Source organism: Rhinatrema bivittatum, chromosome 5 (assembly GCF_901001135.1).
Source record: "Rhinatrema bivittatum chromosome 5, aRhiBiv1.1, whole genome shotgun sequence".
NCBI classification, from domain to species: domain Eukaryota; kingdom Metazoa; phylum Chordata; class Amphibia; order Gymnophiona; family Rhinatrematidae; genus Rhinatrema; species Rhinatrema bivittatum.
Genome location: NC_042619.1, coordinates 356,723,930 through 356,749,043, shown reverse-complemented (window position 1 = coordinate 356,749,043; position 25,114 = coordinate 356,723,930). Strand labels below are relative to the sequence as shown.

The following is a 25,114-nucleotide window of genomic DNA, read 5'->3' as shown; positions in this document are numbered from 1 at the left end:
GGTCAATGTCTGGTCGGAGGTCAGCAACTGAAGATCAAAGCCAAGGAGATGAAGACTAGGGAGACACAGATGAGGCAGGAGGTTTGATTGTATATATTACAACTGTATATATTTGATATTTGATTGATTGGTTTTGACCGAAAATATTACTACTTTTAATATAAGGCTTGGGAGTAACCGGCATGGAGCAGCTGTATTACCCTTAACATAAAGCTTGGGGATAACCTGCACGAAGTGGCAGTTACTACCCTTAACAGAAACATTGGGAGTAACCTGCATGAAGCGGCAGCTACTATCATAACAAACTTACTGGGCAGACTGGATGGACCATTTGGAGTTTTTCTGCCTTGGTTAGGAGGGCAGGACTGGATGAGAATCATCCATTGTACCTGAAGACTGGAGGATAGCTAATGTAACCCCAATATTTAAAAAGGGCTCCAGGGGCGATGCGGGAAACTACAGACTGGTTAGCCTGACTTCAGTGCCAGGAAAAATAGTGTAAAGTTTTCTAAACATCAAAATCACAGAACATATAGAAAGACATGGTTTAATGGAACAAAGTCAGCATGGCTTTACCCAAGGCAAGTCTTGCCTCACAAATCTGCTTCACTTTTTTGAAGGAGTTAATAAACATGTGGATAAAGGTGAACCGGTAGATGTAGTATACTTGGATTTTCAGAAGGTGTTTGACAAAGTTCTCATGAGAGGCTTCTAGGAAAAGTAAAAAGTCATGGGATAGGTGGTGATGTCCTTTCGTGGATTACAAACTGGCTAAAAGACAGGAAACAGAGAGTAGGATTAAATGGACAATTTTCTCAGTGGAAGGGAGTGGGCAGTGGAGTGCCTCAGGGATCTGTATTGGGACCCTTACTTTTCAATATATTTATAAATGATCTGGAAAGAAATACAACGAGTGAGATAATCAAATTTGCAGATGATACAAAATTGTACAGAGTAGTTAAATCACAAGCAGATTGTGATAAATTGCAGGAAGACCTAGTGAGACTGGAAAATTGGGCATCAAAATGGTAGGTGAAATTTAATGTGGATAAGTGCAAGGTGATGCATATAGGGAAAAATAATGCTATAATGCTATAGTTACACAATGTTAGGTTCCATATTAGGTGCTACAACCCAAGAAAGAGATCTAGGCATCATAGTGGATAACACATTGAAATTGTCGGTTCAGTGTGCTGCGGTAGTCAAAAAAGCAAACAGAATGTTGGGAATTATTAGAAAGGGAATGGTGAATAAAACGGAAAATGTCTTTATCGCTCCATGGTGAGACCTCACCTTGAATACTGTGTACAATTCTGGTCGCCGCATCTCAAAAAAGATATAGTTGTGATGGAGAAGGTACAGAGAAGGGCAACCAAATTGATAAGGGGAATGGAACAGCTCCCCTATGAGGAAAGACTAAAGAGGTTAGGACTTCTCAGCTTGGAGAAGAGACGGCTGAGGGGGGATATAATAGAGGTTTTTAAAATCATGAGAGGTCTAGAACGGGTAGATGTGAATCGGTTATTTACATTTTCAGATAATAGAAAGACCAGGGGGCACTCCATGAAGTTAGCAAATAGCACATTTAAGACTAATCGGAGAAAGTTCTTTTTTACTCAACGCACAATTAAACTCTGGAATTTGTTGCCAGAGGATGTGGTTAGTGCAGTTAGTATAGCTGTGTTTTAAAAAAGTTGTGGGGGAGAAGCTGTCCTACCACTACACTAGGAGATCACCGGGGGGGGGGGGGGGGGGGGAGGAAGGACATTCCTGAGCAAATGCAAGTGCCTTTGTTGTCCAGATAGCAGTGGGTGAGTTAAGGAATAGGGAGGGGGAGGATTGAAACAGGAGGGGCAGCCATAGGGGAGGGAGGGAAAGATTCAGACAGCAGGGACAACCATTAGAATAATGATATCTTATCCTCAGGAATATGAACGCTGAGAAGAAAAAGAGAGCATCTTACCCCACATCGCTGAAACTGAAGGTTATAGAACATGCAAAGGAGGCCAATAATTGTGTAATTGCAAGAGAATTTGACATTAGCGAAAAACTCGTCAGAGATTGGTGAAAAAATGAAGAAAAGCTGCTAGAAAAGCCAACATCAAAGAAAGCTTTACTTTTCAAAGTTGCGCCTTTTGAAGGAATGGTTAATGATTTGAATGACTGGGTGATGGAATGCAGGCAGAATGGCTACATTGTGACTTGCTTGAGCATTAGGATTCGTGCCTTTCAAATGGTAAAAGAAGAAAAATATTCAGTGACTGAAGGTCTGAAAGAATTCACGGCATTGTCTGGTTGGTGTTCGCAGTTCATGAACCGATATGGATTGTGCCTTCGTCAGCGCACAAAGATTTCACAGAAATTGCCTAAAGAACTTGATGAAAAGATCTGTTCATTCCACAAATTCATTATTCAGCAGAGACTAAAGAATCATTTTGATATGAATAACATTGGTAGTATGGATGAAACGCCTATGACATTTGATATGCCTGGTGATCACACTGTAGTTGGCATTGGAGAGAAGACCATACTTGTAAAAACAACTGGTCATGAAAAGACCCATTTCATGGTGATCCTGTCTTGCCTAGCAGATGGCACAAAACTACGTCCGGTGGTAATATTCAAGAGGAAAACTATGCCGAAGAACCTAAAAATTCTTTAGGATGAACCCGACTGTTCGGGTTCATCCTAAAGGCTGGATAGTTGAGGAAGGAATGAATTGGTGGCTGTGCGATGTGTGGGGTAGGCGACAAGGCGTGGAGCTAAGAAAACGACCGTCTCTAGTGGTGTGGCTTATGTTCTGCGCACATATAACAGAGGATGTGAAAGACAATGCAAAGAAAATGGGAATCACATTAGCAATGATTCCAGGAGATCTGACATCAATGCTCCAGCTGCTAGATGTCTGTCTCAACAAGCTTTTCAAGGACCAATTGCGGCATATGTGGCAACAACGGATGTTATCTGATCAAGCAAAGTTAACGAAAGGAGGAACCTGATGAAACCAGACACTGATTTGGTTGCGAAATGGGTAAAGGATGCCTGGAGTCAATTCCACCAGAAATGGTCAAGAAGTCATTCCTGAAATACGGCATTAGATGACGCCATCTATAAAGGTAAAGAAGAATCATCATCGGATGATGATTCAATAGATGGAACAGCGAAGACAACACTTACGCTGATGGCATCACCAAAGAAGAGTTCCACGATTTATTCGGAATTTCCAACGATGAAGAATTGGACTTGGAAGGATTTGAATAAAAGAGGGGAGGGGGGAGAGAGGAGGGAGGCAAGGATTCAGACAGCAGGGACATTTTGTTAAGTTGTTAAATGATGTTTCTTATGAGACACTTAATTCTGCTTTTAAAAAATAAATAAAAGCAATTTTTGGTTTGTTTCCTTAGTATGATTTCACCATTTCATAAACCCGCTAGGTTTTACCCTCAAATCCATGGGTGACAGATAAATCTTGATTTTGGGGCCCAAAAAAAATACCCTCGTCTTAAACATGAGATTTTATAGGCACAGCTATCTCAGTTTCAGATTAACCTGCATCTAAATAAATCCTGCCTCAGAGCTTTAAATTCCCTTTTGCGCAGAGACTCAATATAGCCATCATCACATTCAGCAAAGGTATGATCAGGAGAACCAGTGGTTAAAATTTAAAAGCAGCCTCACATAAGATTTTTTTTTTTTTCTAGATGGGATTTAAATAAGGCCAGAGAGGGATCATCATGACACACGGGCTCAGGAAGTCTATTCCAGGCATATACTGCAGCCAATGGAAAGCAGGGAATCTGGAGTTGGCAGTGAAGAGAAGGGCATAGATAAGATTGACTTACTGATCTGAGCTTGATTTGCTATTCTTTTCTTCCCATAGAAACAGAATGGGGGGGGGGGGGGGGGGGAAGCTTTAGTAAATCAGGCCCTCAATAAGAAATTTTCTTCTACTCTTTATGCTTATTTTGCTGGTTTTGGTGTTTGGTTCATGACTGTGGCTGTGACATTTTTGGTTTGATCCATGTTGCCTGTGAACCACTAGATGGCATTTTTTTTTAGTAATCAAGCTTGCCTTCACGTGTGATGTGAAAGTTTAGTTTAGTTGATTGCTTCCTGCTCTACTTGATATTCCACAGACCTATTATTATAGTTAAAAATACAATACATACACAGTAACACCCTGAACATGCCCCACCTCCCAATTTCCATTCTCCTCCAAGCCAAATTGTGCAGCTTCCTGCATAGTTTCCAACTCTCTTTCAGGGAGATGCTATCTCTTTTATTAAATGGAAACATACCCATGGTTCATCATCTCTTCCAAAAATACTCTTCTTCCAATGTATTTCATTCCTAGATTAAGGCATCTGTCTCTCTTATATGTTTTTCTTATATGTTCAGATCAAAATTGATGACAATTTTGAAGTTGAATATGCCATCAGTATCTAAACTTGTTAATTTTGCAGCAGATGCAAAATTGCAATTCCGGAATTTTTGCTAAAAAGTGCTAAATTTAAGAAGTGAGCGCTGCCGTCTTTTGCTTCTTCCCTCTTGCTGTCACTTCTTCATCTTGCTGTCTCTCCCTCCCTCTCACTCCTGGCTCTAACCTCTCTCCCCCTGTGTCTGGATTTACTCAGCATTCAGCAACTTTTGGAATCTCTGGATCTGGTGAGTCTTGGTATTCTGAAGGACAAAATTAATGACCTGTTGCAATACTGCTCGCGGGAGGGCCCCTTGAGCAGCCTCACTCACTCACCACTCCATGCCGACGTCAACTCCCAATGCCATCGACGCTGCCTGTTCCCTGCGGTGGTGAGATGTTGCCAACGACGCCTCTGCCTTCCTGTGTGCCTCACTCACCCAACGCTGATGGCACCGCTTGACCACTGCTGCCGCTGGACCCTTGTTGCAGTCTCTGCAGTAGGAGAGTCTTTAAGGCTTGGTCTTTAAGGCTTGGAATGCCACCGAACGTTGATGCTGCCATCTCCCTAGGTGCGCATGTGTGCCTTGTTTCCTGATTTAGAGGGCCCGTGGCGGGAATCAGGGACACAGGAACAAGGAGAACTGGAACAGGAGTCAATGAGGATCAGGAACCAGGAATGGAGGAGGTTCCCAGAAGGCAACGAGAACACGACTAGTGTGGAGACCTGTTGCAAAGGCAATCCTTAGGAGCGCAGCCCGGCCTTAAGTACCAGAGCTCCGCTGATGTCATCATCCAGGGCTGTGGCCAGGTTCCTGCCTCGGGCCCTTCATAAGTCTTGAAGATGCTCACGCGGCTCTGGGCGGCGGCGTCTCTCCGCCGGCCATGCGGAGAGACCAGACGCGGAGCACAGGGATCTGCAACTGAGACTGAGGCACCGGGGGCAGCCTGAGGACGGAGCTGGCGGCCCACCGCTGCTAGGGATGAGGAACCAGGCACTGGATTAGTCTGAAAGAGGTAAGGGGGCCGGGCTGCGGGTCTGGCTTCGACCCCCTGGACCGGATTCCGACCATTCTCCTGGCACCGAACTCTGGACCGGCCTCTGATCTCTCTCAGGCTTTTGACCTTGGACTGTATAATGACTTTTCTCTTGCCTTTATGGAGGTCCACCTAAGTCCGGCCGGCCCCATGTACTCAAGGGCTCAACCCGGGGGGAACGGGGCTGGTTCTGGTGAAATTCCAACCGGACCTCGCTTCAGTACAGCCTCGTCTTCCGACGGTAGGGATCTAAGAGGGTCTCAGGCAGCGCCAACTCTACCTCGGACCAAGGGTCCACCTTCAGAATCATAACACGCCTGCCTTTGACAGGCGTTAATTTCTGTGTGTAAAATGTGCTGCTTGGCCGCACATTTTACTTTCTGTATTGCGGGTGACTACCTAATAGGCTCATCAACATACATTTGCATGTGATAAGCGATATTAGTTTCGGGGAGGGGGAGGGGGGGTTGGCTGCGCGTTTTCTACGCACTATTACTACCCCTTATAGCATAAGGGGTAATAATAGTGCGTCATAAATGTGCGGCGAAACGGGGCTAAACAGTGTGCTCGGCTGAGCGCACCGTTCTGTATCGGCCTGTAAGAAATAGACTTTATCCCAAGATCAAATTCTGTGTTACACTCCACCTCAGATTTTCTGTTTTCCTCTTATGTAAGCACTCAGCACTCAGACCTTGCCCTTAACCTTTGACGTGAACTCTAACCCTGCTCCGGTTTCTATATTTGTCTCAGGTCCTGCCCTAAATATTCCAGCCCCGGAGGGGTTCATTTCCCAGCTACCCCAGGTGAGCTCTGGTTCCCTGCAGCCGCCAGAGGGGTCTGGTTTTCTACAGCCCTAGGAGGGGCCTAGTTCCAGCTCAGTCCTACTACCCCAGGAGCGGCCCAATGAAGTCATTCCTCTCAAAGACTTGAATCCTTAAATCAAGTGGGACCCATGGGGAAAGGTGCTTAAGAGGGGGTGTATTCTTGTGCTTCTGCCTGGTATGTGGCCTCACAATCCCCAGAGGTCCTCGTGGAGCTGCTCCTCTCTTTCCAGTCATAGTTTCCATGACCTCATGACTCAGCAGAGCCCAGCCTATTTATCCCTGCCTCTGGTTATGCTCAGGGCCTGGTACCTAGCCATTGTCTTAACCTCAATCTTGTTGCAGCTACCAGTCCTGCTTCCTGCCCAGCCTCAGTCTCCAGCCCTGCCTGGTCTCAGCTTCCAGTCCTGCAGCCTGCACCTCCATTCCTTCTCGGCTTCACCAGCGCTATTTCCAGTTCAGTCCAGGTTTCAGTTCAGTACTACTCTCAGCACCAGCCTGTGTTAAGTCCTGCCGGCTACTGGAACTCAAGGGTTTAACCTGCGGAGGATGTGGCTGAAGATTGCCTAGCTCAGTTCTGTTTTGCCCTGGACTGTTCCCATGGGGGTTCACCAGCCTGGCTGGAGTCCTCAACCACAACATCAAGACCCTCCTGGCTCCTCAGCCTCAACTCCCCCCCCCCCCCCCCATTTTATCCAGACACCCCACGTAGTCTGTATTTTACTTTTAACACATTTATAATCACTTACTCCAGATAAAAAGCAGGTATAAATACATGGGAGTAAGTTGCCAAACCTGCACGCGGAAATCTCTTATAAAATAGCAACTTACGTGCATGAATGTTGGAATGCTCCTGGACGACCCCTTTTATACAGGCGCAGATTTACTCACCCGATGTTACTATGTTTTAGGCTTCTAAAATAGCAAATGAGCGAGTATATGCTATTTACACATGTTTATGGTGATTTTTACATATGCAACTTTTGAAAATTCACAATACTTCAAAACATCTTATTTCTCAATAGATTTAATTTAACAGCTCTCCCTTAATAAAGAACTTAATATGGATATAACTGAAGTGGTCACTAGATTGAAGATGATACTTCTCATACAGCTCCTCAAAAGTTAGAAGCTGGTTATGAACATAAAATTGACTCGGCCTACAACGGTGTTCAGATTCCCACCTCCTAAATGATTTTGACTGCTGCCCAGGCATAAAGGCTGGGTTGTAGCAGAAAGTCTATCAATGTTATGTCTGTGTAACTAAGATGAGATATTCTGCTAGTGCAGGGGTAGCCAACGCCAGGCTTCAAGAGCCACAAATAAGTCTGGCTGTCAGGATATCCACAATGAATATGCATGAGATGTTCATGCACTGCCTCAGTTATATGCAAACCTATTCATGCATATTCATTGTGGATATCCTGAAAATCATGCCTATTTCTGGCTCTTGAGGACCAGAGTTGGCTATCCCTGTGCTAGTGTGTAGTAATTTCTAGAAGTCTGGCATTATCTGTTTTCTCAGCAGGAGGCATACTAGTATTCTAGGGTCAAGTGTAATATTTGTAGTACTGTCATTTTATAGATTCTTTGGCACATCGCAGGGAGTGAGTCCCTAGTTAGTTGCCCCTTCCCATCTCAGCCCCAAGGAGGACCCAGCGGAATACCCCTTTTTTTTTTCCAGAAAAAAAGCACTGGTTATATATATGTTGTGTACAGTGTGAGGGTGCATGTTTTTGCTTGGCTATAGGTGCCAAATTGCCTAGATTTGTATTTCCACATATTAAAGGCTGAAGAAAGAATGAATGACTGCGAGCATGGTTTAAGGGTAAAATGAAAGACAGATAAAGCCCAAAGGGTATCTTTCAAAAATGTAAAGCAGAACCAAATAAGGAAAAAAGGGAAGAGCATAAGCAGTGGCAAGTTAGATATAGTAGAGTAATAAAAGAGTAATAAGACAGGCAAGAAAGAATTTGAAAAGAAGCTTGCCATAGAGGTAAAACCTAATAACGAAAACTATTTAAAGTATATTCATAGGAAAAAGCCTGAGAGAGAGTCAGCTGGACCTCTACATGACCTAGGAATAAAAGGGGAGGACAAGGAAATAGCAGAAAACCTAATTAATTCTTTGACTTGGTCTTTACTGAGGATGATGTTGGTGATATTCCCACACCAGAATTATTCTTTGATGGTGATGATTCTGAACAACTAAAGTAAATCACTGTGAAATTGGAAGATGTAATAGATCAAATGGAGAAAATAAAGAGTAATAAATCACCAGGACCAGATGGTATTCATCCCAGCATTCTGGAAGAACTCAAATATGAAGCTTGGACACCTTTCTTAATGCGTGGAATACATATGGACTGTGCCTCTAGGACTGTATTTTTAAACAATGTCCATGCCTGTTGAACACTTTTAACCTTTGCAGCTACACTTTTCAATTTTTCTCTATTTTCCTCATTTTACCAAATTTTCCCTTTTGAAAGTTTAGTGCTAGAGCTGCAGATTTACTTATTGTCCCCCTTCCAGTTATTAGTTTAAATTTGATTATGTTATGATCACTATTGCCAAGTGGCCCCACCACCATTATCTCTCTCACCAAATCCTGTGCTCCACTGAGAATTAGATCTAAAATAGCTCCCTCTCTTGTTTGTCCCTGAACCAATTGCTCCTTGAAGCAATCATTTATTACATCCAGGAGCTTTATGTCTCTAGCAAGTCCTGATGTTATGTTTACCCAGTCAATATTGGGGTAATTGAAATCTCACATCAATACGTTAAAAGCAGAATATTTTTTTTTCTATGTGCTATATTTCATATAGATTAATTTATGTGTGGGACCATCATAACACCCACGGTATATAAGCAAGTAAGCTTCTGTATTAACCATTACGGGTCATATTTAATCATCGGTCCAAGTCTTTCAAAAAGATAACGTTTTATTAATGAGTGTGTTATGGCCAACCTCGAGGCCTTGCATACTGTTACGGGATGGGTTTAGTGTGCCCTTGGGCAGTCCGACCCCAGGCGCACCCAGGGCCAACCCGAGGGTTGACGGTGAGTTCCACATAGCTGGCGGGCTACCCTCCACCAGGCCTGCAAGCTCCCAAGGCCAACAACAAGGAGTTGTTGGGATATGAATGGTCCTCTGACCATTCCGAGCCCTTTCGGACCTGCTGGAGGAACAGCATGGAGCAGCAGGCCTGGCCTGAGGTAGAGGGCAGTCAGAGGCCTTGACACGAAGACAGACATTGGTTCGGATGCAACGGCATCCCAGAGGAGACACTAGGGCTGAAGCAACGGCATCACAGAAGACGAAGACACTTGGGCTGATGCAACTGCATCACAGAAGACAAAGATGCTTGGGTTGATGCAACCGCATCATGGACGAAGACACTTGGGCTGAAGAACAATTGCACAGTCTCTCAGGGCGCCCTACTCCGCCCACCCGTGGACTGAGTCGTGGACCACCCTGTCCCTCTGCGCGCCCTACACAGCCCGAAGGCTGGTCACAGACCATGAGTAGAGCAGGACATGCGCAGGGAACATCCAGGCGAGGAGGAACTCCGATGTCAGGACTGATGACATCCGAAGCTCTGACGGCTGGCAGGAACAGAAGCTCCAAAGCACAGGGACAAATCCCTCCTGTTGGCCACTCCAAGGCACAGCAGGTCAGAAGGCTAGGAGCCCATACGAAGACACAGGGAAGAACATCCGGGTAGGCAGGGACATCAGGACGTAGAAGATCATGGCAGGACATCTAGGCTTGGAAGATCAGGACCTGAACATCAGGAAATCTGGATGGGACATCTGGACAGGGACCTCAGGCACATCAAGACAGAAGACATGGAACGAAGACTAGATGGGACATCTGGACAGGAACCTTAGGCAACGAAGACAAGACTTTATATGGCGTGACAACAGGAACTCCATGGAGAAGTCGAGAAGACCTGACGGAGCTCTGGCAGGCAGGAGCCTCCAGAAGGATGTCACTCCAATGCAAGGCGAAGACAGACTGATGGAGTAGCCCTCTTATAGGGCTGAAGCAGGAAGTCCACTCCCTAGGTGGGACCAGCACACTTCCTGTGCCTGGCCCTTTAAGTCTGGCAGAAAGGCACACGCCGGCGCCTAAGGAGAAGCAGGAAGCTGCTCCGAAGTAGCCCAGAGAGAAGCAGGAAACAGGCAGGCAGGCTTCGGGGCAGCCTCCAGGCTGTCCCACGAGGACCCCCATGATGGCGTCGCGGCTCCCTGCTGCGAAGACTGACACGGGGCGGCTCCAGGCCGCGAAGAGGAACAGGCGAAAGTCCGCGGCTCCTGCCGCGGCAGGCAAGGATATCCAGGGCGGCCTCCGGGCCGCATGGGCGAACACAGTCCGCAGCTCCGGCCACGAAGGCAGGCCGACGGTGGCGTCCTGCCGCGTCGGCTGAAGAAAGGCAGCAACGTGGGGTGATTACCTGCTCGCGGGGGGGCCCGCGGCAGCGGATCATAACAGAGTGTACTTTTTTTCTTTTTTATACTTTTTTCTAAAATTAATGTGGAACGGTACTTCCCTTATTTGGTTGACAGCGCTGCCACGCTTCGGAGGTCCAGTGCTTTTTGGTGGCGCTACCACGCTTCAAAAATTTAATCAGTTACAGCGCTACCACGCTTCAGAGATCCAATTGTTCAAAGGTCCAGTCCGACGTACGTTTCACAAAGCTGCTTCAGGGACTGCAACAAACGTGATTCTCCTGTACTATCCAATGAGAAGTTAAAGTCATCGTATCCACACCACTGTTCAGTTTCATTCTAAAGAGGGCGAATGCAAACGTATCACAACTTGACATTTTTACCATCTTTAAAAATGAAACGCACATCCCTGGGTTATGATTCAAGAAACACAGACTCCCCAAACCTTGCCACCTTTTCCTCTTGTCGGCGTCTGAGCAAGGTTACCGCAAGAGCACTACTGGTTATATGTGATCTGCCATATTACACCTGTGTGTTTGATTTGACTGTCGAGCGGTATTCACATGAAGTGAATCCACTCAATCTCCCTGTTAAGCCCGTGAGGGCTCACTGTTTTCAATTGGCGAATCCAACGTTGTTCACATTGACGGAGGCGTTTAATCCTATCTCCACGTCTCCAATGTGCCACAACTATTTCCAAAAATAGTCCATTTAATCTCAGAAAAAGTATGATGGCATTGTGTAAAATGAGCCACAAGAGGATCCTCGGTTCTACCTGTTTTTAAACAGCATTTGTGTTCGGTTAGTCTAGTGCGTATAGGACGCTTGGTCATGCCCACATAAATAAGTGGGCATGGACAGAAGATTGCATAAACAACAAAAGAGGTTTTGCAGGTGGCACGAGGTAATGCTATGATGCGGCCTGATGGCGTATGTATCGTGGTCTGTGAAGATTTTTAAGGCACAGTAAGAGCAATTGGTACAGCTAATGACATCTGCTGTCATTGCTGGTGGGTTATAAAAGCTGGAGTGGACCACTTGGTCCTTGATGTTCCTACCTCTTGAATATGCTATACGGACAGGTTCTTTGAACAAAGGGTGAATATCCTGGAGGATTGACCAGTGTCTTCTGATGGCTTTACTGATGATTGGAGACGCCAGTGTGTGTCTCATGAGCAGCATCTGTGGGTTCGAAGCCTCAGGATTTTTTTTTTTAAATAAAAAAATCTCTGTTGGAGTAGAGAGCTCTTCGATATGCCTTTTTGACACACAACACTGGGTATCCTTGCTGTAATAATCGTTCTGCCAGCTGTTGATCCTGTTGTTTGAATTCAAATTGATCAGTGCACAGGTGCCGTATATGCATAAATTGACCTACAGGGAGATTGAATTTAAAGGTACTGGGATGAAAGCTATCAAAACGCAACAGATTGTTGCGGTCATTAGGCTTGCGGTAGAGAGTTGTAATAACTGAATCTTGGTGTCTGGTGATAAGGATGTCCAAGTATGCTACTTGTTGCTGGTGAAAGTTCATGGTGAATTTGAGACATGAATTCAAATTATTCAACCAGGCATGAAATTCCAACAGTAATGACTGAGATCCTTCCCACACAATGAAAATATCATCAATATACCTTTTCCAATGTTTTAGATATGATGACCACTGATTCTGTTGAATGTATTGTTTCTCAAAGGCTGTAACAAACAAATTAGCCACATCTGGCGCCATTGCGGCTCCCATTGCTGTTCCACATACTTGTAGGTAGAATTTATCTTGAAACATGAAGTAATTTTGACTTAGTGCTAAATGTAATAATTCAATAATGAAGGATGTGGGTATACGTTGTGGTGGAGGACGATTTTTCAATACAGTAGCAATAACCGTGAGCAATTCTTCCCATTGAAATCTCCCATTGTTATTGCACTGCCAAATTGGTTAGCTTCCCTGATTTCTCTTAGCATTTCATCATCTGTCTGATCATTTTGTCCAGGTGGACGGTAGTATACTCCCATCACTATACTCTTACCCAACACACATCGGATTTCTACCCATAAAGATTCTACTGAGCATTTAGTCTCTTGTATGATCTTTATCCTGTTGGACTCTATACCGTCCCAGACATAAAGTGCCACAACCCCACCGAGTTGATCCTCCCTATCATTGTGATATAATTTGTACCCTGATATAGCACTGTCCCATTGGTTATCCTCCTTCCCTTAAGTCTCTGTGATGCCAATTATGTCAATCTCATCATTTGCTGCTATACACTCTAACTCTCCCATCTTACTTCTTAGACTTCTGGCATTGGCATACAGACATTTCAAAGAGTGTTTTTTGTTTGTATTAACAACCTGCTTTTCAGTTGGTAGGGATAATTCGTAAATCATTAGCTTCGGTGATTTTTTACATATAGGCGCATGGACTATGTTTGCTTTTATTGGAACCTCTCTGTTGGGATGCCCTAACTCTCCTGTTTCATTAGTATCCTTCAAGGATACATTCCTCCGAACCATGCACTGCTGAGTGACTGTTGGCTTTCCCCCTTGTTCTAGTTTAAGAGCTGCTCTATCTCCTTTTGGAAAGTTAGTGCCAGCAGCTTGGTTCCACTCTGGTTAAGGTGGAGCCCATCCTTTCGGGAAAAGTCTCCCCCTTCCCCAAAAGTTTCCCCAGATTCACTACATTCTGATGTTTTTAAGTTAGGTGGCATGCATTTTTGAATAGCCATGCTTTTAGTTCACATTTAAATCTCTTTCTGTCTGTTATCAAACGTAGTATTTCAAGGTAAAGAGTTCCAAAGTTTTGGGCCCCCTATGGAAAACACAGGGATCTCTTACATGCGTCAGGTGTGTCTGCTCTGGGGAGGGGAGGGGATGGGATGGGAACTAACAGCAGGTTCTCTTTGCTCTGTCCCTTCCAGCCTCACCCCCTCCCCTCTGCACTGGGCAGGCAGGGGAGGAGCAACAGAAGGAAGCAGAAGGCTGTTCTCCAAGGAGTGAGATTCAGCACAGCTGGGAGGTAGCAAATCTTAGGTGGGCCTGCTCCCTCCAGCCCCCAGATTTTTGCCACCCTAGGCACAGGCTTAGTGTGCCTATTGGGAAATCCAGGCCTGACAACAATAGAAAAATGGAAAAAATCTGCATCAAGCACTTTGTTGCTCTCCTACTCCTTTTAGAAGCGTGACACAATCCCTTCTTCCACAAGAGGGCACCTGATTCACCAGCTTCCTGGTGGTTCACTGTTAGGTTGCCATCCACGTTTACAAGGACAAAATACACTATAATCACGTATTTGCCAGTTTCTAAGCTTGCATACTCTGCGCATTTTTGACTCACATGATTGACAAAAATAAAATATTACCCTTCTGTATGATGATTAGCAACTGCAAGGAATCACACTAATATGGCCTTATGATTAAAATAAAGCCACTTTTTGTGTTTTTTTTTTAAATAAATAACCCTTTATAGTTTCTATAAAGGCAATGAGTATCTATATCTCCAAATACATGCACCCAGAGAGATATAAAATGACGTTCAGTCAGCAATCTCTATCTGTATTTCGACAATCTCTGCATAAATATTATTTTAAATGCCTCTCCATTGGTGTGGAGTATTTCTTCTCCAAATACGCTGTCTCCAGGCGGCCTGTAAAAATGACTGCACCAACTGGGGCGCACAGGCTACATATGTAGCAATTTCAGGGGCGTTATCCTTCTAGGAAATGATATTAACGAATAAAAAACGCTAATAGAGAGCTGGATGGTATGCAAAGTTCTTTTCGGGCCGCTGTGAATGCATGCAGCGTTTTTTTCTGTCTCTCTCTCTCTTTCTCTTTTTTTTTATTTCAATACCAATGATGTCATTCGCCGGCAGATGAGGGCTGGGAAGCACTGCAGGTTGTGTATATAATAAAAAAAAAGGCACTTGACAGCCAGCCAAAGGCACACGAGAAAGAGAGAGAGAGGCAGAAACTAGACCTACTGGATTTCGAAAAAGCAAAATCGTCATCATCTGCATGTCCATGGGGGAAGGAGGGATCAGCCGCAGCCAGGGCTCCCATGCGAAAGCACAGTGAGAGGGGAGGAGGAGGAGGAGGAGGAGGAGGGGTGGTGGGGGGGGGGGCGCCACCACGATTTCCACCAGCGATCGCCGCCCGTCCGCTCGACCCTTTCTCCCCGGCTGCGCTCGCCGGCCCGGCGCGGCCATGACTTCGGCGGAGCAGACCGTTACGTGGCTGATCACGCTGGGGGTGCTGGAGTCGCCCAAGAAAACCGTCTCGGACCCGGAGGGCTTTCTGCAGTCGTCCCTGCGGGACGGGGTGGTCCTCTGCCGGCTACTGGACCGCCTGCTTCCTGGTTCCATAGAGAAAGTAAGTGCCTGTCGTCGTCGTCCATTCCCGATCTCCCTCCCCTCCCCCCCCCCCACTCTGAAAATAATCACAGGAAAGCGCACTGTAGTCGCCTAGATCTCCACCTCCCCCTACCACCACCACCTCCTCACCACAGGTTTTCCTAGAGGTCACTGCCTCCCCCCCCCATGTTCTGTCATGTCAAAAGCACATTCACACACCCTAAAATGCAGGATCTCAAAACATTCCTCCAAGAGATCCAAAATACAGTCTTGCGATTGTCATTTTTAAAAGGCGTCGCGCTAACTAAAACAGAGAGCAGTCTCCTTTTCACACCCCCCCCCCAAAAAAAAAAAAAACCCAACAAATCCTTTCTGGAGGTGGGGGGAGAAAGGAAACCCCCATCTACAAGTGCTGTAGCGCAACAACAACAACAACAGAGCCGGAGGCAGCAGCCACGCACATGGGTTAAAACCCTCGGAGCCATTCTGCGCTCGCGTTTACGCCGGCGGTGGAGCGATCGGACTCGGGACGTACGCAGATCTCTCTTTGTGTAAAGGCCGCCGGAAAGCCCCCCGGCGCACCGTGGCCGCAAAGTGCGGGCCTGCGATCGTGAATACGATCTGTTACGGGGGGGGCCCGGCCCCAGCGAAACGATACAGCAGTGGCAGAGGCGCCATTGTCAGGCGCTTTTAAAGAGGCAGTGCGCCCTGCAGGATCTCCCAGGACCGCCAAACCGAGGGCTTCCTCTCCTGTCCCGAATTCTCCTGGCCTAATCACAAATTGCAATTTTTTTTTTTTTTAAACTGTTTTAAAGATTGGTAGATTTTTTTTTTTTTTTTTTAGCTTACATAAGCCATGCAATGGAGCTTCGTGCTACGTCAGAAGGAAGCGCCGTGAACACAAATAATTTGCCATTTAAATATTTTTCTCTGCCTGTTGTGTCACTTAAGGAAGTTGGGGATCTGTAAGGAGTCCACAATTTATTTATCTGACAAAACACTACCCAGGATTTTTTTTTTGGTAATGCTTTTCTTTCCTCTGTTGGTCTATTTGAATGCAAGAAATAAAGGTTCATTAAAAAAAAAAATACAAGGTGATATTTTTTTATTGGAGTAACAATACATTTCTTCACTTGCTTTGCTAAGTTACCATTCCCTTCCTCAGGTCCAAATAAATTGTTCTGAATTTCTATAAGGAACATAAGACATTTGAAGTTATAATGATCCAATACTGCAGAACTGCCACAAAAGGACTTAACAGAGTCTTGGGTTTTTACGCCTTCTCTCTGGAAATAATGCTGCTGCCTTTCTGTCACCCTCTTATCATTCTAACACTCAGCTCTTCCTCACCCCCCTTCCCTTCACACTAACATTGTAATGTGTTTTATGAATCACTTGCACTTTCCGGCAAAACGCCATCGCTTGCTCTGGCCTGATCATTCTGTTTGGACTTGAGAAAGGGCACGTTAACTCCCTACAGCTAACCAAGAAATGTACTAAATTAGTCTAATTAAAAAGGTGTTTTTTTTAGGTCCATTTTACTGGACCCGGAGCACCTGTTGTCGAGGGTCCATCTATGTGGTGGGAATCGGAAACCGCTGAATGGTTGCTGCCAAAATTCGGCACAGGGGGGGATGGGTAGGAAAAGTTGTTGGGGGCATTTTAATTTTGGTTCTACTCCGTGCAAAATTACCCCCAATCCTCTACAACCCCCCCATCCTCTGACTTTCACTTGGGCCCGAGGAAAAGGAAACGTGCCTTCATGCGATGCTTATAGCACACTCCAATTTGTTTTGTTTCTTAACCTTTGTCTGTATACAAGAAAATGTAAATATAAGCTTGCACATCAGTTTTCATGGCCACAGGATAGGGACATGCATTTTTAGCAATGTACAGAATAGTACTGAATAATACTTAGGTTATTTCAAAAAACTGTAAGAAAATGAGCACATTTTCTTATAGATCAAACTAAAAGCAATGTTCGGAAAGGATGGAGGGAATGGTGTAATGAACTATGGAACAGAGTGAATGTTAAAATGCTATTTTTGCGAACTTCAAGTGATCACATGTAACTAAGAGGCTAAAAAACAGTGGGTGAAGTATTTGCACACAGAAATCAATTAGTCTGTATTTACTGAAACAATCCCAGCTCTGCATACTAATTTTTAAAGCAGGCCGGTGAGCAGCGTTTTGTAGTTCGGTATTACACGTACGCTATTTGCCCTCTTAGCGTGTCAAGTGTTCTGGCAGGGGCTTGCCAGTCTGCGGATTGGGAAGCCGCATTCCTGAACAATATAAGGAGAATCACAGATGGAAATGCATCAGTAAGAGAGCAATAGTTTCACGGGCGGTGCGCCGTTGGCACGGGCGGCCTTGTAAGCCACGAGAGATCCTTGTCCTTTCTGAGGTCACAGGGCTGAGCCCCAGGGCGGAATTTTATCCTCCTTACCAAGGAGCTCCCTATTCCGCTGGATATAATGTGGAGGTTTTTTTTAAAATTTAAGGTCATCATCAATTTTATTTTTTTGTGCAGTTGAATTTCCAGTAAATTAAGACTAGAAACAGTTCAGAGTGAAACAGTATCCTGTCGGCCAAGTCAGGAATGCCAAAACCGTCCAGCCTTCCTTATTCAACTGTTTCACAGCTACCTCTGTTAATATTGCCGGACCTGGGAGCTTAGCTACATTCATTCACGATATCAAAAGCATCCAGACTGGGGTGCTTAAGAAGTTACAGCATGTTCAGGGGATCCAAATTGCAATAAACTTGAGGATACCTATGTCTAACCACCTAATGACTAACATCCAATGTATATGATACAGCAAGCAGCACTAAGCTCCGCCAACTAAAAATTCAGTTTATTATTTTTTAAATTGTTACTTCTCTGAAATTCCCTGGAACCCTTGGGGAGCAGGCGTGTTTGAAATGGTGTCACAGTCGATTTCCCACAGAATACAATCTTGCAGCACCTATGATGTCAAACCTGGCCCCGTCAGAAAAAACAGCATGGGACTTTCTGGCTAACACTGGCTACTCCCGGACCCAGAGCTTCAGGGGACTTGGGGAGAGGCTTAATTATTTTAAACAATACTAGTAATATTTTAAATTGATAGCCGGGTATTTCTACTTGTAATTGCAGACTTTTGAAAAACTGCACTGTAGCACAAGATATAGTTCGAATATTTTTTAAATAGCTGCCATGAATGGTCTTGAAAAAGGTCCTTACAATTTTTCTCTTCTTTAAGCAGATGTAAAAGAGCAAGTTAGCTGCCAAACAATTTTCAATATATTTATAAAATAGAAATTTTAGACAGCATTTTCAAGTTCCAGTTATTCTTTCAAGGAGGGCATGACTTATTCACACACATTAGATCCCCACAAACACATCTGATTTATTTTGTTTCATGTTATAAACACATGAAAAGGTCCATCAATACTTATTAGCTAGGTAGTCACGCAGATGGCCACTTCTTAAATGAACAGCAGAATGTGATTTTTCCCAGGTACCACCAGGTGACCTGGATGGGTCACTGTTGGAGACAGGGCTTGATGGACCGGTAGTCTGATCTAGCATGGCACTTCCTGTGTTCTTATCTGTAATTCTAGGTCCTTAAGAAAAAGATAAGGGGCCAGCCTGATGGCTCAGTGGCCATCATGTGGGAGATCCGGGTTTAACTCCCAAGCATGGCTTCTGCTCCTGGAGTCAGGCAGGGATGGGGATGTTTCAGAGGCCATTCTCACAGCCTGACGTGATGGAGGAAGTCCCAGCTATTGTTCACTGGTAACATCTACTGGTGACTCCCTGTCTGCATGCATTTCAGATTCCAGAAGGAGCCATGGCCTGTGATTCCCTGGCTGGAGATTGTTCCTATAATGGCTGGGATTTAGGGAGGGGAGTTAAAAAAAAAATAAATAAAAATTTAGGGGCAAAAACTCAGGTTAGTTGCGAATGACGGCTCCTGGCCCTGGATCCTCGGTAGACACCAGTTCTGATTGAGCTGGAAGCTCCCACGAGCAGAGGGAGGAGGTTGCAGGTCAAAACAAAGGGGCAGTAGGCCAGTCGTAATTCATAATGTAAGCCAAGTTTACGGCTGTGGTGGGATTGGGAGGCTGTGCTTCTATACCTTTCAGACCGTGGCCATTTACAGAAATAAGCATAGTGAGTTATGGAGCCCTCTGGTAGTGGCACTCAAAACACAATCATTTCTTTTTAACAGTTATTAAGCACAGTGATAATGATGATGCAGGGTGTAGTCTTCACTGAAAAAAAGACTGTCCTAAGCTGCCTCATATCCAGCCTTCTTGAGTGCCAGATAGAGCAAAATCCCATTTCACATTATACATTGAGAGGCAATGTGGAAACTGACATTTGTTGTTATACAGTTGGGCGCAAACGTTTAAGCACCCCTGGTCAAATTGTACGTTGCAGTGAATCTCTCAGTGAGCAGAATCTGACACAACTTCTACACGGTACAAAGTTAAACACAAAAACAAAAAAAGTAGAAAATCACAAAAACCCACCCTCAATCAAATAAGCCACCAGAAATGGGTGAGTATAATATTTAGGAAAAGTCCCAAAGCACAAGTCCAACAGCAAATCTTCGTGAGTAAACGTATTTATTGTCAGCCAGTGTCGGTAGGTATGTAATGTAATTCAACAGAAGTAAATCTCCCAACATGGACCGTGTTTCGCCATCCATCTGCGTCAGTAGGGACAACAAAAGTAAAAATAAACGAGCAGTAAGCAATGAAATAAAATTACAAAAAGGTAGGAGATAGAGTTTAGGGGGTGGGGAGGAGAGGGGAAGGGAGGTTAGGGTAGGGGTAAGATGTTATAAAATAAGCGTGTCCATGTGTGTGCGCCGGGAAGTGCGTGCGCACCTTAGAATATCCACCCCAAATTGTATAAATAAAAATGAAAATCATAAGGGACTACACATAGACTATACAATAAAACATACCCCTCTGTTTTCAAATAATACATGACCTTAAACAAGATCAGCAAAATGTTGAAGAGATAACTTCACTTCATATTTTTACAAAGCAGACTATTCCCGCTGAGCTGTACAAGATGTTCAAAACAAATGACAGGACACAGTGACCACAAATGGTGTGAAAAAGTCACATGGTGTACCGATCAAAAGAAAATACTAAATAGACCTATAATGAAAAATTGCGCTCATGTTGTAAACCTGATATGTAAGCCATCAAAGGATTACTATAATATTTCCTAAAGATCTCAAAGCCAAGCTTGAATGGCGCAGAAAAGACACATTGCAATCAGTAACCAATCACCAATCAGTAGCCATCTTTTATTGGCTGCTATGACAGCCAATAAAAGATAATCAATAATCACAAAACATGAAACAGTAAAAAAAAAAAAAAAAAAAAAAGAGGAGCACTCGGCCTCTAAGCTGAGTCCACTTGGATACAGGGATTGGAGTTTGTAGATCCAACGTTGTTCACGACGGAGGCAACAGTTTTAGCATGATCGCTACCCCTTGGGGCACGGAGGAACATTATCGATTACCAAAATAAACCCCCCCCCGAAGGTCAACCACAGAAGCAAGAGGGGCTTCCGATCGCAGCCGTCGGCGACAACTGCGGTGCTTGTCAATACAAGTCCAAATTTTACGTACAGTTCTGCTCACGTAAAGCCGTTGGCGAGGGCCTGTGATAGCACGGGCAACCCCAGCAGAGTTACAGTTAGAAGCAAAATTCAAGAAGTAGTTTTTTTCTGAGTGGAGGGATGAGTCACCTCGGTAAACGATAAAGAAAACAAGCGCGTGCTGACAGCTGCTACGTAGTTCATGGCCCAAGTGAACCAGATGAGGGCACTCGGGAGCAAAGATCTGACCCGCCTCCCTTTGCAAAAGGCAAACACCAGTCTGAAAAAAAAACTTTAATGGAAATAAAATAGACCAATAGTGTTTTCCCGCTCCACAATCCCGAGCCAGTTGTCAGAAAGGTCAGCTGTAGAAGATAAAAACAGGAGAACCCGAATGACATAAAGGGCACCTTTTAAAAGCCCCACCCACCTTTTTTTTTTTTTTCTTTTTAATATCTTTATTGTGAACGTTGTGCAGTAACACACACACAAAAAAAAAAGATAACCACTCCTTCAGGGAGTAGAACAAAGTCCACACAGTACATCTCAAAGAAGTAAAGGTCATGTTAAACAGTTCCAATAACAATAAAAATAATAAGGATCGTGATCTTTCCCCACCTGGTTCTAAAGATATTGAAACCAAGCTTAAGTGGCAAAGAAAAAAAGACACAAAAACCTCCAACCACATTTTATTCCGAGAAACATTTTCTTCTTCCATTATATGACCATATTTTTTTTTCTTTTCTTATCATTCTTTTTGTAATCATTATTAATTTAAAAAAAAAAAAAAAAGTAGCTTTCGGAAATTCGCCTTTTCTTCTTTCTGCTTCACTGCTCGTTTTGCAAAAAAAAAAAAATCCAAAAAACTGCCAACCCACAGTTGTGGTTTGGCAGTTATTTTGCAATGCAAGCAGTGGAGCAAAAAGAAGAAATGGCTGCTTTCCGAAAGCTAAGTTTTGGTTTTTTTTTTTTTACTACTAATGATTAAAAAAAAAAAAAAAAGAAAAAAAATCTGGACAAATAAAGTAAAAGGACAATTCTTTTTTTCTGAGTAAAATGTGGTTAGGTTGGAGGTTTTTGACTGATTACAAATGAGCGTATGCCTTCTCTGGTTAATTGTTTTAAAGGGGCGGGCATCAGTGCAGCTCTGAGGTCTTCTTCTCCCAGCAACACTAGAGTGGTTCATGCGCCCAAGCGCTGATTTGTTAAAATGCGTCGCTTTGTAAGGTTTGGAACATACCCGGTGAGCTGTTGGTTGTGGACGGAGCCCTTTGGGATGAGATGTCTCTCTCTTACTGTAAAGGGGACGCCCCTAGCCATAAGGATTGCCACACCTCCCTTCTTTCTTCCCCACCCCCACCCGAGGCAAAGAGTGCCCTTGCTGTAAGCTTTGATGTTAAGTTACATTCCTTACGCCTATTAAAGTGGAACTCCTACGTAAAACTTATTGAAGGCTTCCAAGTCGCCAGCTCTCTGTATACTATTTAATCCACTTCAGTGGGGCCTACGGTCCCTTAAAATTCAGGGACCGGAATCTGAACATATCCGTTTCAGTCACGGGTAATCCAGTGGGATGAGGCATCAAAAACAAAAAAGGTCAGAACCTTTTTTGTCTTGTGGTCTTACACAAGACCACAAGTGATCCTCTTTTAATAGGCTGTAATGGTGGCCCATTTTCAATAGAATAGATTAGAACAATCCATTCCCTGAACTCTCTCGAGCCGATGCTGCGTGCCTCTCTCCATAGATGGGAGTCAGATACTGGATAAGCGATCGACCTTCAGTTCTTCAAGAGCATCAATACGTTCTTGTCCGCTGGTTAAATGATAGCATCTTTCATCATGGGCAAAGTACAATGCAAAGGTAAAACCCCATCTATAGCTTACGTTCCTTTCTCGGAGCTACAAGGGGAGGGTGTACAGAGTGTAAATTCCTTCTGTTTAGACAGAGTCTGTTGAGCCAGGTTAGGGAAAATTTTAATTTGACTGTCTTTGAAGGTCACGTTGTCTTTGCCCCCAATTTTCACTATAACTTTCCGCTTATCAACAGCAAAAAATGGAAACAGGCAATTAGAGCTTATGGATATGAGGATACGGGCCTTCGTTGCGCACTTACTTGGTGCGCTCTTTCAGTCGTTATGGAGAGGTTGCTATCGCTGCCAAATATTCGGTTGCAGATCTCCACTACTATACATACAATATCCCCCTGCTCCTCGGTATCTGGAACCCCCAGGATCCTAATATTCAAGCATAGGTGCCTATTTTCCATATCTTCCCACTTGTCCTTCAGGTCCCCAACACTCTTTTCCAAGGATTTGATTCTCATGAAAAAGCCAGCCATGCTATCAGTTTGTTCAGCAACATGGGTCTCTGAAATCTGCTCTTTCAGGTCAGGGATATCTTTTTTGCATGGTAGCAATAGTTGGAGCCATCCTCATGAGCTTGATCTCTTGAAGGAGTAATTGCCCAGGTCTGATTGTGTCAGGGGAACATCTGCATCTAGGCTTGAGCTGGAGGAAGTGGGAGTCGTAGGAGCTGACTCCTCCGTTTCGTCCGGGATATTTTCTGTGGTTTGCTGAAGATCTGGCATTCGCCAGCACAGCAGCGTAGCTTTTCTTAGGGGAAGGCATAAGCAGCCGCCGCAGTGTGGCAGTGGACTTGACTCCTTGAAAAGGATCGAGTCCAGGAGTACTGGACGCAGAAGGGAGGAGCAGATATCTTCAGAGGTCTGTGCAGGATCCTCAGCAAGAGCTGGGCAAAGCAATTTTCCACAGAGGCGATGACAAAAGACCTAGGCATTAGGTGACTTGCTTAAGGCATTATCAACATAGCATAGGCCACTTCCCCTCCTAACCCAAAACTTAGGAAATTGGAGGCTTTATGTGCTGTTATTCAGTTCCCCTTGTGCTATTATTATTCGTTTTTATTTTTCCCCTTTCTTCCCCATCACCTTCTTTTTGGTTTTTTTCTTTCTCTCACTTCGTTCCCTTTCCCTCCTTTCTTATTCTCTTCCTTCCCCCTCCTATTCATTCTAGTACTGCTGGAAACCTTTGCACTGCACCCAATAAACAGCACAAGACCCTAAATCTTGTTCCAGCTCCCCTCCTTCTCTCATCGTCCCTTGATCACGCCCTGTGTAACATGTACAGGCTCACAAGTCATTAACCAACTGTTACTTCTTCTTTTGTTTTCACTTTACCCAGTGGAAAGTGTTCAGTTAATATTACACTAAGAACAGCCCAAACAGCTAGCTCCGGGACTGTTGGACTTGACATGCTCCACTGTGGGTTGACATAAGTTGTCATTAAGAACTTAAGAACATGAGAAGTTGCCATGCTGGGTCAGACCAAGGGTCCATCAAGCCCAGCATCCTGTTTCCAACAGAGGCCAAACCAGGCCACAAGAACCTGGCAAGTACCCAAACGTGATCACATTATGATTATTCCATGATCATTTGAATCTATATGAATGAAGTACTGTAGTTTTTTAGTGGCGGATTCCCTAAACCATGTACCTATAGAAATGTGCATGTCTTGGCAATAGCAGGTTGAGATGCAGAAGCACTACAACCAAAAAACATTGGACCTATCACGTTGAACTGCTCTAAGTGTCCAAGTTATTCTTTATGCAGTCATAAACTCTGAGAGGATCATGCTTAGGGAAAAATACAAAAGAAGTTTCTTTCCTTTCTTAAATTGAATATACGTACATTTGCATACATAAGAAACTTATCTTAAATAAAATAATAAACTGGTAGATGGGGAAACCTCCTTTCCGTCAAGAGACTTCTGGAAAAGCCAAAAACCGTAACCGTGCATACGAAAGAAAACAAAAACAAATCCAACACATTTCCAGAGGCTTTTCCTGTGAACATTTTAGAATCATAAGGTGCTTACTGTGGTTAGCAGGTAAGGGAAAGAATACCGAAATTAGAAATCTAAATTTTGGCAAGTTTGCTGCAATTAATATTTTATTGGTATTTTCATTTAGAAACCAAGAATATTTATAGTTTAATTCATACTACAATATGACTAGAATATAGCCTACGTATTGGCAGCTTGGCTGTATTTTTTTTTAAGTACTACCTCTCAGGGGCAGCGAAACACCTTTTTGGTTGGGGAGGCCAAGCTAACCAAGCTCCATCTCCTCTCCTGTCTCTCTGCCTCCCACTGGTCTCTCTCTCTCTCTCTCCCTCTGCCCCTACCACTTCCTTTTCCCCCCACCTCTCTCTCTCTCTTTCTCTGCCCCCATACTACTCTCTCTGTATTCCACCCCCTTCTCTCTCTACCTTTCTCCCCTCCCATGATCTCCCTCTCCCTACCTACCCTGATCAGGAGCAGTGGTCCGTCGGGCTGTGTCTTCCCCCTCAGGGCTGGACAGACAGAGTATGGTGGGATTCAAAGCTGCAGTCAGGCCCAGAATGCAGGGGTGG

General features: G+C 44.4%; 1 protein-coding gene across 5 annotated transcripts in view; it reads left to right on the top strand.

The window, feature by feature from the left end:
* The first annotated feature begins 14,825 nt into the window (after positions 1–14,825).
* ARHGEF7 (Rho guanine nucleotide exchange factor 7) overlaps positions 14,826–25,114 on the top strand; it is a 367,648-nt gene continuing 357,359 nt past the window's right edge. For 3 of the 5 annotated variants that reach the window (XM_029604696.1, XM_029604692.1, XM_029604691.1), the window contains exon 1: positions 14,826–15,094. In XM_029604696.1, coding sequence (XP_029460556.1) covers positions 14,930–15,094 — 165 coding nt within the window. In that variant the 5' untranslated portion in view covers positions 14,826–14,929. The remainder of the gene's footprint in view (positions 15,095–25,114) is intronic. The other 2 variants (XM_029604689.1, XM_029604690.1) reach the window with 2 other exon arrangements.